General features: G+C 37.6%; 1 protein-coding gene across 14 annotated transcripts in view; it reads left to right on the top strand.

Moving 5' to 3' along the window:
• Positions 1–13,889, top strand: part of MCTP1 (multiple C2 and transmembrane domain containing 1) — a 482,756-nt gene that overhangs the window by 454,268 nt on the left and 14,599 nt on the right. For all 14 annotated transcript variants that reach the window (XM_032476195.1, XM_032476180.1, XM_032476197.1 and 11 more), the window contains 2 exons: positions 7,982–8,091; positions 12,403–12,512. In XM_032476195.1, coding sequence (XP_032332086.1) covers positions 7,982–8,091; positions 12,403–12,512 — 220 coding nt within the window. The remainder of the gene's footprint in view (positions 1–7,981; positions 8,092–12,402; positions 12,513–13,889) is intronic.

Raw genomic sequence — 13,889 nt, 5'->3', positions numbered from 1 at the left:
TTTTTTTAATACTTTCTTTTCAGTCTCTTCAAATTAATAATATTAATGTCTTGTAGGTACTGAGCACTTCCTATGTTCCAGACATTTGTCATAAATGCTTTAAATGGATTAAGCTCATTTCATTTTGCAACCATCAAAGGTAGGGTCTGTTACCATCCTCATTTTACAGATGAAGATACATAAATTCCTCAAAACCACATAGCTAGCAGGGAGGGTGTAGCTCAGTGCTAGAGCTGCTGCTTAGCATGAATGAGGTCCTGGGTTCAATCCCCAGTACCTCCATTAAAAAATAAAAAAATAAAAACCTAATTACCTCCTCCCACCCCCAAAAAACTCCACAAGCTAAGGAAATAATGGAGGCAGGATCTGAACCAGGCTTACCAACGAGCCACTTAGTCAGAAACCCAGTCATCTTCTAAGACTCTGGTCATCTAGCATAACATCCTCACAGCCTTCTCTAAATTCTCCGTTGCCCTCTCACCTGTGCATCTGAATGCCAATCAGATTTAAAAACAAATTTGGAAATGAAACAAATGCTTTCAAAAGAGATGTTTAAAAACGCATACACGTACACACAAGTTTTTCGTTAGAAATTGGGATAAAGAACTCGCCTGGCATTGCTGTTTGGATTCAGAAACAAGCCAGTGTGTCTGTTTCCTGTGGTCACTCAGCTTACAGTACGGAACCCATAGGAAGGGCTGGAGAAATCCCATCTGCCAGCAAGGTCCTCAGATAAGCTTCTGAATGGCTCTGAGGGGCAGAGTCGATTCCACACCATTGTTAATCTTCCTTGTAAAATGGCTAATTTGTCACCAGAAGGGATTTTAGGACACACCTTACTTAACCTTTTTTTTTTTTTTTTCAAATGAGGTCTAAGGACTGGCAGTGACTTGTCCTAGGCCACCCTAATCCTGAGTATGTGTTCACATTTTCAAAACCTTTCCACAGTGTGTTCATTCTGATTTTACAGAAAACTCTGCGAGGCATACACATTCGTATCTCAACACAATCCGAGGTGAAAGAATCCTTTGTCACTCATCTTCCTGTCTGGTTACTTGGGAACAGCAGCCTCGCAGCTTCTGTTGTGGCTTCTATCAAGCTGAGCCCAGAGCCAGGCCCACTGGCCCTTTCACAAGAGTCTGTCTGAAAGCAGAGCTGCTCCTGGGACGGAAAGCCTGGAGACGGGGTGGTCTGTAGAGCCGCTCTCTGCAAAGTGTACTTCCTGCCTGCTGGCCAGGAGGTTTAAGTCAAAGGTTTTGATACTGATATATGGTCCTAACCTTTCAAGAGCTTTCAAGAACTGGTAGAACAGTTATAAGGAGTTTTTTATAAATCATTAGGAGGAGGGAGATTTGCAAGTCCCTTAGGGCCTCCTTGATGAGGGGTTTGCATAGCAAGAAATGTGGCTCCAGGGAACTTGCCCTCTGGCCCACAGGCCACAGGTACACCTGCATCCCTGGGTGCTTTCCATAAGGTTTATTTACGGTTAGATTGAATGGAAATTCAACAATTTTATGCATACCCTTTTACAAATAATAATGACTTTTGCTTAATTAGAACTTAACCCAGGTAGTTAACAAGTTTTGTTTTTGCCTTGACTTCAAGTCATTTTTCTTTCTCATCTAAGCTGTGTTCCTTCCCTTCCTCGTATTCACCGCCAGGCTCTCTCCATCACCTCCCTATCCTCCTTCCCTCCATGGGGTGTCTCGTCTTCAAGTGGTCCTCTCCCCCTTCTCTTCCCTCAGTCTCCTCTCTTTTTTCTTTCTTCTTTTCCTTGTTCTCTATCTTCTCTTTCTTTCCTCTCTTCTTCCCCCTTCGTTTCCTTCTATTTCTTTCTTTCTTTGACTCTCATCATAACCTTAGCAGTACCAGCTGCTGTTTTTAAATGCCTGCTGTTTACATTGCCTAGGCCAGGGGATACCTCTTTTCAAATTTTTGTTATTTTATAGTTACCTTCAAAGTTACATGCAAAATGTATAACATTAAACTAACAAGGCAAGGCACAACTAAATATGATTAAAAATTAGGAATAGGTAAATGCTCATTCTGAGGGGCAAAAAAGCATAGAGTCAGCAGAAGGGAAGACAATCTTCTCAGTGTAACATTATAAAGAATCTGCCATCATTTTCTAAAATGGAATCTGACAAGTTAACACTAAGTCATCTCGGGCAAAACTAAACATGCATAAAAGGTTTCCTGTATTTGGGGATTCTCTCTAATTTTGTTTGTCTTTCTAAAATTTTGTTTTTAATATAAACAAAAATAGGTAAAAATAATTTGAATTCTCTTAATAAGGAATTGTATCTATAATTTTATTATTGCTGCTACTTACCACTACTAATAGACAGGCATTTTACTAAACACCCTACACGCTTATCCTATTTAACTTAGTCCTCTTTATAACTCTGAGATATAAATGTTTTTGACAATTGTTTTATTCTCTAAGAGAAAATACACTATTTTAAATGGTGTCCATATGTCCTCTTAACCTTAACTATCTCAGAATCCTTCTATGTTTCAATGGAGGGTTCCTATTTTCAAGGTTAATATCAGGAAGAGCCAAGGCACCAAGTAATCTGGGTAAAATTTGATACAATAAAAACTAAGTAAGACACTGGGATAAGACTCAGGAGTCTCTGTGAGTTGCTAAGTTGCTCTCTGTGAGAATTTCAGTATTCCAGATTTCAGGCTGACAGGTGGTTTTCTGTATCTAAAAAGGAAGGAATATTGGCAAAGAGAAAACATTTCACCACTTTGTATGCCTTTAGTCTATCTCTCATGTCTTATATACTGCCATAGGTTAGAAATATAGACCAGAGAGGAAGTCCTGTTTTGCAGGGCATTTTACTAAGAGAGTTATGCAGCAAAACCATCTTTAGCATAAAAAATAAATCACATGAAACAAACATATTCCAAACACAATTGTATACTTTGTGCTGTGTGAGGCTCTTCGCTCACAGAAGAGCTGTAGTCAACAGTAAACTGTAACAATTTTGTCTCATAGCAAATATCAACCTTACTGCTCACCTTTTGCTAGAGCTTACATAGAAAGACTTTAAAGGAAAAGCAAAATTATGATCCTGAGTAGCTCTTTGAGGTGGCAAATCTGCATGCTTCCTCCGGGAAATAATAAGTAAGGTGGAATATGCCCTGGTTTGCTGGGACAGTTCTGTTTTACTTTCATCCTGATGTAAGACTTAATAGCTCCCCCTTTATACTATCAAGACACATTCTCACCCTACAAAGAAAGTGAAATAACATTAATTTTATAACAATATTTCGAGCAAACATATTCTACATACCCAATATGATCGATACAGCACAGGTGTTCAACAGATTCATTTTCTGTACCGTCAAGCAGGCTGACAGTGACCTCTTTGGCATTAATAACCACGGCAGGATGCAGCTGGGTGCACGAAGAACCCAAGCCCACAGTACACATCCCCTGACACCTGTCACTCTGGCTTCTTCCGATTTGGAACAGAATCAGTGAGTAGGGGCACTTGTCATTTTGGCTTGAAAGTCAATGAATAGGATTCTCCAAATATATAAGGAGCACATATTCATTCTTTACGTCTTTAGATTTTCCTAAATATCCCACAGCTAGGAAGTAGATATTTCTTTGGAAAAAAAATCTACTTAACTTTCTGTTGTGACATGTTATCGTAAAATAAGTGAATATGAATCACTATCATTCAAATTTGTACTTATTGGTATTTTGTGGACTAGTAAAAACAGCAAGATCTTTAAAAATTATATAGAATCATTAGAAAAACTTGTACAGTATAAATCTCACATGTTTTCAGATTTATAGTTATAGCTCTTTTTTATGGGTAATTTTTTTTTTACATCTTCAAAAGAAACCTTAATAATGTATTAAAAAAAAAGTGTCACCACCAAGCCTTTGGATGATTAACTACCCTATGATATTTCTTTCATCCAAGCTGGTTTATAAAGGAAAGCAAAAACGACAATAAAAGAAATGTACCAATTTATTCTCTACTAATAAAGTATTGAACATTAGCGAAAAAAGTGTGAAATATTGGAATGCAACACAGAGCAATTCCATTACCTAGTGCAGTTTTGGGTCATATACTGTATATAAAGAGTAATTACTTCATTGGCTGGAGACCACAGTGGAAGAATATAGAATTTGATGAAAGAGATTTTAAAATAAAAATTTTATCCCAAAGTATTTGCTTCTCAAAACTTTGCCAACATTTACAGACCATTTTATTTTGGATTTTGGTGGCCAGGAGTGAGGGGCTTGAGGGTGGGACGGGCGTATGGAAGAAAGAAAGAAAATTAAAAGTGAGCAGATTTTTAAAAAAACTCTTTAGCCAATAATAATACACCAGTACTTGTATTTAAAGTATCTACTGAAAAACAGCCTTTGTAGGTGCCTGAAAAGACATACCTTACTAATGAAGATTCCGTACTTCATGTTTGCACACTGCATTGCTGACATCAAATCTGGTGGTTTCTAATATATCTGCCACCTTTGAATCAAGTTTCTGGATTTTATTTTCTTGCTGATCACAGTATTTACAGGAATAAGTTTCTAAATGTTTGCAAGTCTTTTCTTCTTGTTTCTCTCACGGGGATTCTGGGTAGGAACTGAAAGATTCCTGGGTAGAAATGGGAAGGTCACATGGTATATCACACAGAGAACAGATTCTGGAGTTGGCCGGTTGTGGTCCCAATCCAAGCTCTGTCACTTTTCTGTGAGCCTCAGTTTCCTCTTCTATAAAGTGGGGAAAAAAGTCTACATTGTAGGATGGTTGTGAGGATTGAATGAGCTATGTGAACAGCACATTACAGTGCTTAATGAGTGTCTATTTACACTTTGCTTTTGTCCTAAAAATAATTTAGAACACAAAAAAATACCTTAAGAAAAAATAGATAAACCTTGTAAAGTCGTGCCCAGTGAGTACCAGTTCATTCATGTCTTCTACACATGTTACTTTAATAATGATAATGGGGAAAATCAGGGAATTATTTTGATTATAAAAGTGAAACATACTAATTGTAAAGAATTTGAATATTTCAGGAAGGTGTGAAGAAGGTAAACATCCATTACCTTTAATATTTTGACACATTTCCTTCATCTTTTTTCCAACCTAGCCATTTCAAGGAAAAGTTAGGATTGTACTCTATCACATTTACTTCCCAGTCTTTTCATTTTCTATTAGATCATAAACATTGTCATTGTCTTTAAGCAGTATTTTGTGATTTTCTTATAGTCTATCAGTTGTATGTAACACAATTAATCCCACCCAACATGTTAGTGACTTTTCTTTTTTTAATAATACATATAAATGTAATGAATTTTTTTCAGATGTTTATTGAATATATTGGAAATCCCACCCCTTGATTTGTCATACTTGTTGAAATCTTTTCCCATGTAATCTTTTAAATTTATGATGAATTTTGACAAAATAACTTTTAAATTTTATGTAACTTTTGCTAGCAATTCTTCTTTGTGGTTTCCCTTACTGCTTGTATGTTTAGAAAGTTCTTTCCTATTCCAAGGACAATAAATAACTTACTTATTTTTTCCTCTATTTTTATAACTCATTTTTAGCTTTTCACTTTTTAATTAATCTAGAATGTATTTGGGGTACCTTAATTTGAGGTAGATGGTGGGGTACATTTGAGCTATTTCAGATAGGTTTAATAATCTACTAAGGTAGGATTTAACCTAATTTTCCCCCAATAGTTAAAACAATTGCCTAGTAACAGTACTTCCTTCTTTATAATAGATTTATGATGGTGTTTTATCATGCAGTGATCTCTTTTTCAATGCTTATCTTTCGTATCTTAATTACTGAAGTATCTGGTACAATAAATGCTTTCTCATTATTTATCTTTTGCAAACATTTCTTGATTATAGGTACTCATTTATTTTTCCAAACAAATTTTAAAAACACTTTATCAAATCCTTCCCATTTCATTCCACTCGAAACACATTAGGATTTGCTTGAAGTTGCATTAAATCTTTATGTTCAACTAAAAAAAATTACATTCTTTTAATATTCAGTATTCCAGTGCAGAAACATAGTATCTCTAATTTCTTAATATAGATTCTGTACATTTCTTGTTAAGATATGGCTAAGTATTTTCCATTTTATTGCTATTGTGAAAGAAATATTTTTCACATTATTTCAAGCTGGTAAGACATTATTCTCAATGAACTTTTTATTGTATAACCAGCATGCTTCGACTCCAGCTCTATTTATTCTGCATTTAAAAAAATGTTTATAAGAGCACTTTACTTCATAGTGAAAAATGAACTGAGATGGTGCTTGAGAGAGGACACTGAAGGCCATGGAGATTATTAGAGCAGACTAACTTTGTAATTAAGGAAGGAGCCTCTGGTTATCCATGTTATTTAAAAATGTACAATTAATTGCATAGGTGAAATGAATGCATTTTGCGTTATTACTGGGGAGGGGAAAAAAGACAAGAAATTGATGCACCCCTGTCATAATGACAAGTGAAGGGCGACTTTTGAAGACTGTGGGGACTCTGAGAGTGTGTAATTGTTCCTTATACTTTGAGCCTTATGTATCTCGTCTACCTCATTGCCTGACAGTCCGTTTTGGCATAAGCAAGATGAATAATGTAGACAGTATCTCCCATGGGAATTGAATTTGAAATGAAGGCTCTAAGTAACTGGTATCTAAAGGTTATGTTATAAGACTGGCATCCATGTCCTCAGTCCCACTGTACCCTGTTGTCCTCACACACGTCATTCACTTGCCCTCGGTTTCTAAGGTGGCAGGATGCCAGCCCCAGCCAAGTGTTCACAGTGCAAAGTGCTTTAGACTCTTCTGAAATAAAGTCAGTATGTAAATGTGCAACATGACGACATTATTATTCTAGCTTCCTGGCTGCTTTCAGCCAGCACTGACTGCCACATGAGGTCTCAAGTGTTCTGGCACAGTGTGCGAGTGTTCAAAAGAAGTTAAAGGAATGAAATTGGATCTACATTTCCATAGATATTCAAGCTGGCATGGGGGAATGGAGTCATGGGTTGGATGGTCTCCACCAAACAGTCTAGGCAAGTGCCTGTGATGCCAGGCTACTAAGCAGAATTTTCCATCGTGAAAGGCCACCATGATTTCTTCCTCTGGGTCTAAAATTACAAAATGTGCACATTTCCCCTCGGCTGACACCACTCTCTGGATGCTTTATGCTCAGTCCTCACCTGCCCATCCCCTGGAGCACACCAGCTTTGCTTAAATCCAGCCCAAATTTTAAAATGGAGAATTAAATAAAAAGAGGGGAAAAAATCCCTAGTTCGAACCCTGACTAATATAGCATGAAATATGTGACTATTATTCTCAAGATGGGGGCTAAGATCTCACTGTGATCTTAGCTACTTAAGTTGCTGTTTAGGAAGGGTCCACTTACTGGATTTCAGATGATCTTGTACATATGTATGTATGTATGTATGCATGCATGCATGCATGCAGTTTTCATTGCTCATGAGTCTTCTTACTTGCACCCAGCATCCTTGCTGTTAAAATATCTGAAGCCAAGACCAAACTTAGGTCTATTGGTAATGGGGCCAAGAAACTGGGTCTGCCAAGTCTTACAAGTCATGGTGGGTCCCAGGTCAGCACAGATTCCAGATTTGGTCATTCTGAGACCTGATCTCGCCCTTACATCTTTACACCTCCCCTCCCCCCTCCCCCTGGCTGAAATGTTCTTGTTCTTCAGGGCAAGAGCAACAGAGTCTCAGTCTTGGGCTTTGCAGCCACTTTTCTACTTAGGCTGATAATGCTGGGTACTCTTCCTCCTCCACCTCCGATGATACTGGGAAGTTTTCATGGGCTCTATGTATGCATTTATATATATGCAAAAATGAAATTTAAGTTTAAAAATGTAAGAGTGGGACAATTAAAAGAATTCAAGCACTGAAGAATATCTTTACTCATAAAGTCTCTTTCTCTCTCTCTTTTTTATTGTATTTTAGGACAGTGAAAAAAAGGGATTTATAAATAAAATCTATGCCATCCAGGAGGTATGCATCAGTGTCCAGAATATCCTAGATGAAGTGGCTTCCTTTGGCGAAAGGATAAAGAAGTGAGTGATGCTGACATGTGAGCCCTGGCCTTCTGTGGGACAATGTCCATTTGTTTCTCAGAGGGTGAAAAGCCACATTCTTTCTGACAGGGGACACTTTTTCTGGGTGATGTATCACTCAGTTTCATCATTATTTACTTTGTTTCTGCCAGTCTTTGGTTTTATGAAAGTTCCGTCAATTTCCTTCCTGGAAATTTAGAACATATTGGTTGGAAAGAAGTCATACTTGTAGCTTTGAAGAAATAACACCGTCCTAAATTTTCTCACATTTTCAGTGAAACTTTGTTCTTATGCAGAATATGAAATCGTGATAGGAAAAAAAAAAAAACTAAGCTAAATAAGGATTTCAGGTAATCAAGACACACCTGCATTTTATTATTGGATGAGTTATATTTTCATGAAGTTACTCTAAATTTTTAAAATACTATATTTTATATATAGCACCCTGCAAAAATATTCTTTCAATTTTGTGGATTTAAATAGCTGAGATCATAATCACAGATAAAAGAAGCTAATGCTTTTAGAAAATAAACATAAATTTATAGTTTTAAAAAAACTTAATTTTTTAAAGGAAGAAAATATAACTTCATTGAGATCTAATGTAAAATTAAGAAACTTATATTGTGTTTTACTCTAAGTTGTTTTATTTACTAATATATTTTTTAAGAAACTTTCATTATAAAAACGGTAAGGCAGATTTATAATTAATTATCAGTAAACAAGATACTAAGGCCTCATATTACTAAACTATGTGAAAAGTGGCCTACATAATGATTTTTAAATGGTCTTTTCAAGAGGGGGTGCTGTATATCTGGAAAAGCCTACATTTTCCCAGTTTCATGTATCGATTCATTGTTTATTATTCATAACCAGAAGTGTTCTGCAGATTTGGGTAACCTTAGGCATACACAGAAGTTGAAAGGAGTAAATTATTTACACTAAAGGTGTGAGTCATTCATCTGGTGCTTTTCATGTTTCAAGGGATAATGCATTTTATTTTGTGTATTTTTTTAATACATTTCCACATGTGCATAGGTGCTGACTTTCCACTTTCTTATATCGGATTAGACAGAACAGACTCCCTCTCACTCCCAAATGTGCCTCTGAGCAACATTCAGTCTTAGACTTCTGAAGACTGATTTCCACGTCTTTTCTTTTTCTCCATGTTATTTCCAGCTCGTAGACTGTTCCCCTGCTCTCTACAACCTATCCGCTGACACATTGTGTGAAGTCCCAAATGGGGCATTTCCCTATTGAGTGTTGTCCCTTCTCTGAGGTACCTGACAGAAACCTCTCATTTATACCAGAAGATCCTGGGGGCAGCTCTGAGGTCACGATGGTGAATACCTGAGTGGGAGAGGCTGCTTCATAACACTGGGTGGTAGGAGACCTCAGAACAGGTGCTGGGCTGGAAAACATTATGGCCAATTGAAGGACACCACCAGATCCTGGCTGTGGACCAGTCTTGGGAAAAACTGGGTTGTGCAGAACTTTCCAAGGTATAGCCAGGAATTGGTTGAGGTATAGGAACAGCATAGGATCCAGTGAGTCTTGTAGGAGCCATCTTTTCTGCACAATGTTTGGAATAGTGAAAAAGAGAAACTCCTTTGGGGTCACATAGGGTAAAATGCATCTATCCAGAAAGCAGATTCAGAAGCAATCTTTAAGTACAAAATGAAAGCCTTCATAATTACCACATCTTGTTACTAAATAATCATTCCAGAACTTTCTTGAATTGTGTCTCTTTTGGGGTGTAAGATCATATTCTAGATTTAGATTCCATAATGCACTGTGGAAATAGAAAAGGGCAGTCTTTTTTTTCCCTGACATTAACTACACTGCTATTCTTTGCCATTTATCCTTCCAAGAGGAGTAAGGAGAACACAGGGAGCACTGCCGTGAGCCTGCCCAGAAGGAGGCAGGGCCCCCGCACATGGAGTGGTGGAGGGATGGCTCTGAGCTGAGCCACAGGAAAGCAAGCAGATCCTAAGCCTTCTGTTCTCTCCACAAGCAGGCAGAGGCAAGGAAGTATAGGTGTCAGTGAAGGAGGAGAGGCATCCTTTTCCTGGTGACAGTTACAGGACATTCATTCTGGCCACAGGAGGAAGAAAACATGACAGAAAAGCCAGACCCCAAGAGTTACAAACTCTAAAAATGAGATAAGCAGATTGATCCAGCTTTGGCTCTTTTACTAGAAAAAAAGCATTTTTAGGAAACATTTGACCTAGAGAGAGATGAAAAGCAAGCCATATGCCACAAAGCTAAGGAATAACTCTTAAGTGATCTGCTGAAGGGCAGTGCATGAGAAAAATCTCTTGACAGTCATCCTTTATTGGAACAAAACCTGCCCTGGAAAACCCCACCCTAAGTGAATATAACATTCTTTATCAGGAAATTATAAGAAATAAAAAACACAGACATTTATTTATCCACGTCATGTACAATTCCGTATTTTCCTGAGGTGTCTTTAGGGCCCATCTCGTGGCTTTATAAAAAGAAATGCCATACTTTAGACTCCGAGAGTTGATCAGTTCCAGTAATACCACTTGGATTCACATAAACATGTTACCATCACTACCAGTCTTCCTTGGCCAGTAAAAGCTGTTCCCATTTTATAAAGGGGAAAGTCGACGTTTACAGAGGTTGGCTGTCTGAAGTCAAGAAGCAGAATCTAGGCTTTGAAACACAAATTTACTACCTTGTCTTTTTTCATTAAATTATGCTAGAGAGTCCCTCAAAAAGATGTGTTTGTCCCTCTTTGGAGGCTGAACATTGATGCAGTGGTATGCAGTAAACAGCAATATGGTTATAAGCCCAATCCTGAAGGCTCCATGCAGTGGTTCTGTGTACTTTATAATTTTGCCACTCTCTTGAAAACTACCAGAGATTCACTACAGCTTTTCTACACAAAAAGCCTTAAACTATATTTTCCATGTTCCATTTCCCTGATTTTCTTTATATATATATATAAAATTTATTTGCCTGATTTCCTACATCAACTTTTTTCCCTTCTGTCTTGATTCTTCTTTTTTTTCTCCTTTTTGTCCCATTAAATTCTTCCCATCTTAGTACTCTTTGTAACTTCCTCTCTCCTTCTGTTCACTGATCCCACTTTCATTCTTTGTTCTGATGTTCTCTCTCTGTCAATACTCAGTCTTGCTGCCTTCCTTGACCCTCTACATTTTCAGTCACCAGCAGTGAGAACCCTGCAGACCCATCAACCAGGCCTCATTATAACCCACACTTTTCCAGCTTACACTCCTTTTTCACTAGCCCCCTAAAAATCAACCACATTCAATGCTCTCCTTTGCTAGAAACAATATAGGGAGAATAGTAGGGAATGCTATTTCTTTATTTTCTTGTATATATATTTTTTATTGAAATATAGTCAGTTTACAATGTTGTATCAATTTCTGGTGTACAGCACAATGCTTCAGTCATACATGAACATATATACATCCATTTTCATATTGTTTTTCACTATAAGTTACTACAAGATACCAAATATAGTTCCTTGCATTATACAGCATGAACTTTGTTTATCTATCTCTATATTAATCAATCAGTCAACCAATCAGTATCTGCAAATCTCTAACTCCCAATTTATTATCCCTCCCTAGGCCCCTCCCTCCCAGTAACCACAAGTTTGTTCTCTGAGAGTCTTTCTGTTTTGCAAATAAGTTTGTCTTTTTTTTTTTAGATTTCAAATATGAGTGATATCATATGGTATTTTATTTCTTTATTATGTATGTATTTCTGGGAGAAACCTAGTTCCGTTTGAAACATAGCTGAAGTGAGAAGTAATTATTCCTCTGAGGGTCTCTGCAGTTCTGAGTTACACAATAGTGTAAGCTTTAGGTCCACGGACAATTGCTGGCAACATTTTTTTTCCAGTGTGGGGAATTCTGTATGACAGTTCATAGAAGAAAGAATGGTAGGGCCAAGGGCATTCTCCTCTATGAAAATTTGGAGAAAACAAGATTGAGTACTAGTTTTAGAAGTAGAAAAAGATTTTTAAACCATGGGAGTCACACAAGTAGTCCAAGACTATGGATCCTGAAGTCACCTGGGACAATCTGGAGGGGTTGGTGGCATCACCCTTTACCCAGGCCCTGTGTTCATGGAGCTGAGCCAATTATGACTCACCTGTGTCGTCTTATAGCCTATGACAACTGGCATCTCTTCCAGAGAGAATTTCAGTCTTTACTAGATCCTTAGTCCAGATTTTTAATCAGAATCACATTTATTTTAATCTTTGTTTGAAAAAAGTATGAAGTGCTCAGATTGCTGATGTGTTAATTTCTCATTCAGCACTTTCAACTGGACTGTCCCATTCTTAAGCTGGCTGGCCATTGTAGCCCTCTGTGCGTTCACAGTCATCCTGTACTTCATTCCACTGAGATACATTGTCCTTGTCTGGGGTAAGTAAAGCCTTTTTTTTAACTGTCATAACTGCTAAGAACAAACTATTTTCAAGGGATGAGTTATACTGTCAGTAGTTTCCTATATTTATGGTCGTGAAGCTACTCCATGATGAAAAGAGACAGGTCAGTTAAAAATCACAACAGTACAAAGATTTAGGTCTACCTGCAAAATGCATTTTTCTTATCTGGCACCATAGGCTTCATCATACTATAAACATGTAGTTGTACAGATTCTTCATATATCAAAGTGTAGCTTTGTCTAGATATCACTCTGATTTATTTTCGCCACTTACACGTAAACAGAGACATTTCGATCCATATGGTGCATTTAGGACAATATGCTTTTCTGCTGCGGTACTTTATCTTGTGGAAGTGTCCGTAAACATGGTACTATATACGGCTGCCTGTTTAAAAGGTCACCTTTAGGAAGCAGGAAAAAGGTCCTTGGCATTGGTAGGGTGCTTGGGAACAAAAAACCCTGCTTTATGTGTACTAAACAAGAATGCTACTGCAAAAAACTTATCACTTTAAAGGTGATATTCTGGGGTCCTAAAGTGAAACGCAGTCACGCTGCATGCTAAGTTCCTATGTACCTAGACTCCATTTAGGTGGTACTTTCAACATTCTTCATTGTTTGGATCTTTTTTACCCCTTAATCTGACAAAATTCTTCATTTGGAAAACTCAGCTTTCAGCCTCCAAGGTCGACTAACATACAGCTACGTTAATTATATATAAACATGACTGGGTGGAAGTAGAGTTCTCTACTTGCCCCTGGCCTGCGTACACCTAAGATTTCTAGACTTACACAGATTGCAAAGAACAAAGATGGGTCTTAACTTCAAAAAACATGTGCTTACACTGAAAGCAAAAAGATGAAAAGGAATGTTTCGTTCTTTTCACGTCTTTTAAAAAAATATGCTGGAATAAAATGAAAAGGGGTCTGATGTCTGCAAGCCCTCCAGTTTTAAAACTGTTATCTCCCTATTGTTTTTGGCTTATCTTGTCATCTCTTGAGCAAGTCCTCTTGTTCCTTATCATCACTATCACTACCTTTACACCTTGGGTAGGGAGTGGAGGGTGAAGGAAAGGGTGATTATGTTTTCCTGCCTTAATTTCTATACTTTAAAGAAACAGTTTCAACTAAGACAGCACTTTGACTATACAAGGGAAGAGGCATTTCTTGTGTCCCTATTGTATGTTCAAGCCATCATCTTTCATTCCTTCCTCTGATATTTAAAACAGATGCTGTTTTATTGAAGGAATTAGGGTAGGGCCTTAGGTGTGGCAGTTTATTGCCTCTAACCTACGGTCAGACCTGCCATCTCAGTTGTGTTGGGTGGGGGACCTCTGGTTTCGTTTCCCCGGTTCTCAG

This window comes from Camelus ferus, chromosome 3, assembly GCF_009834535.1.
Source record: "Camelus ferus isolate YT-003-E chromosome 3, BCGSAC_Cfer_1.0, whole genome shotgun sequence".
Taxonomy (NCBI): domain Eukaryota; kingdom Metazoa; phylum Chordata; class Mammalia; order Artiodactyla; family Camelidae; genus Camelus; species Camelus ferus.
Note: the sequence above shows the minus strand (reverse complement) of the source record. Positions and strands in the feature narration are given on the sequence as shown.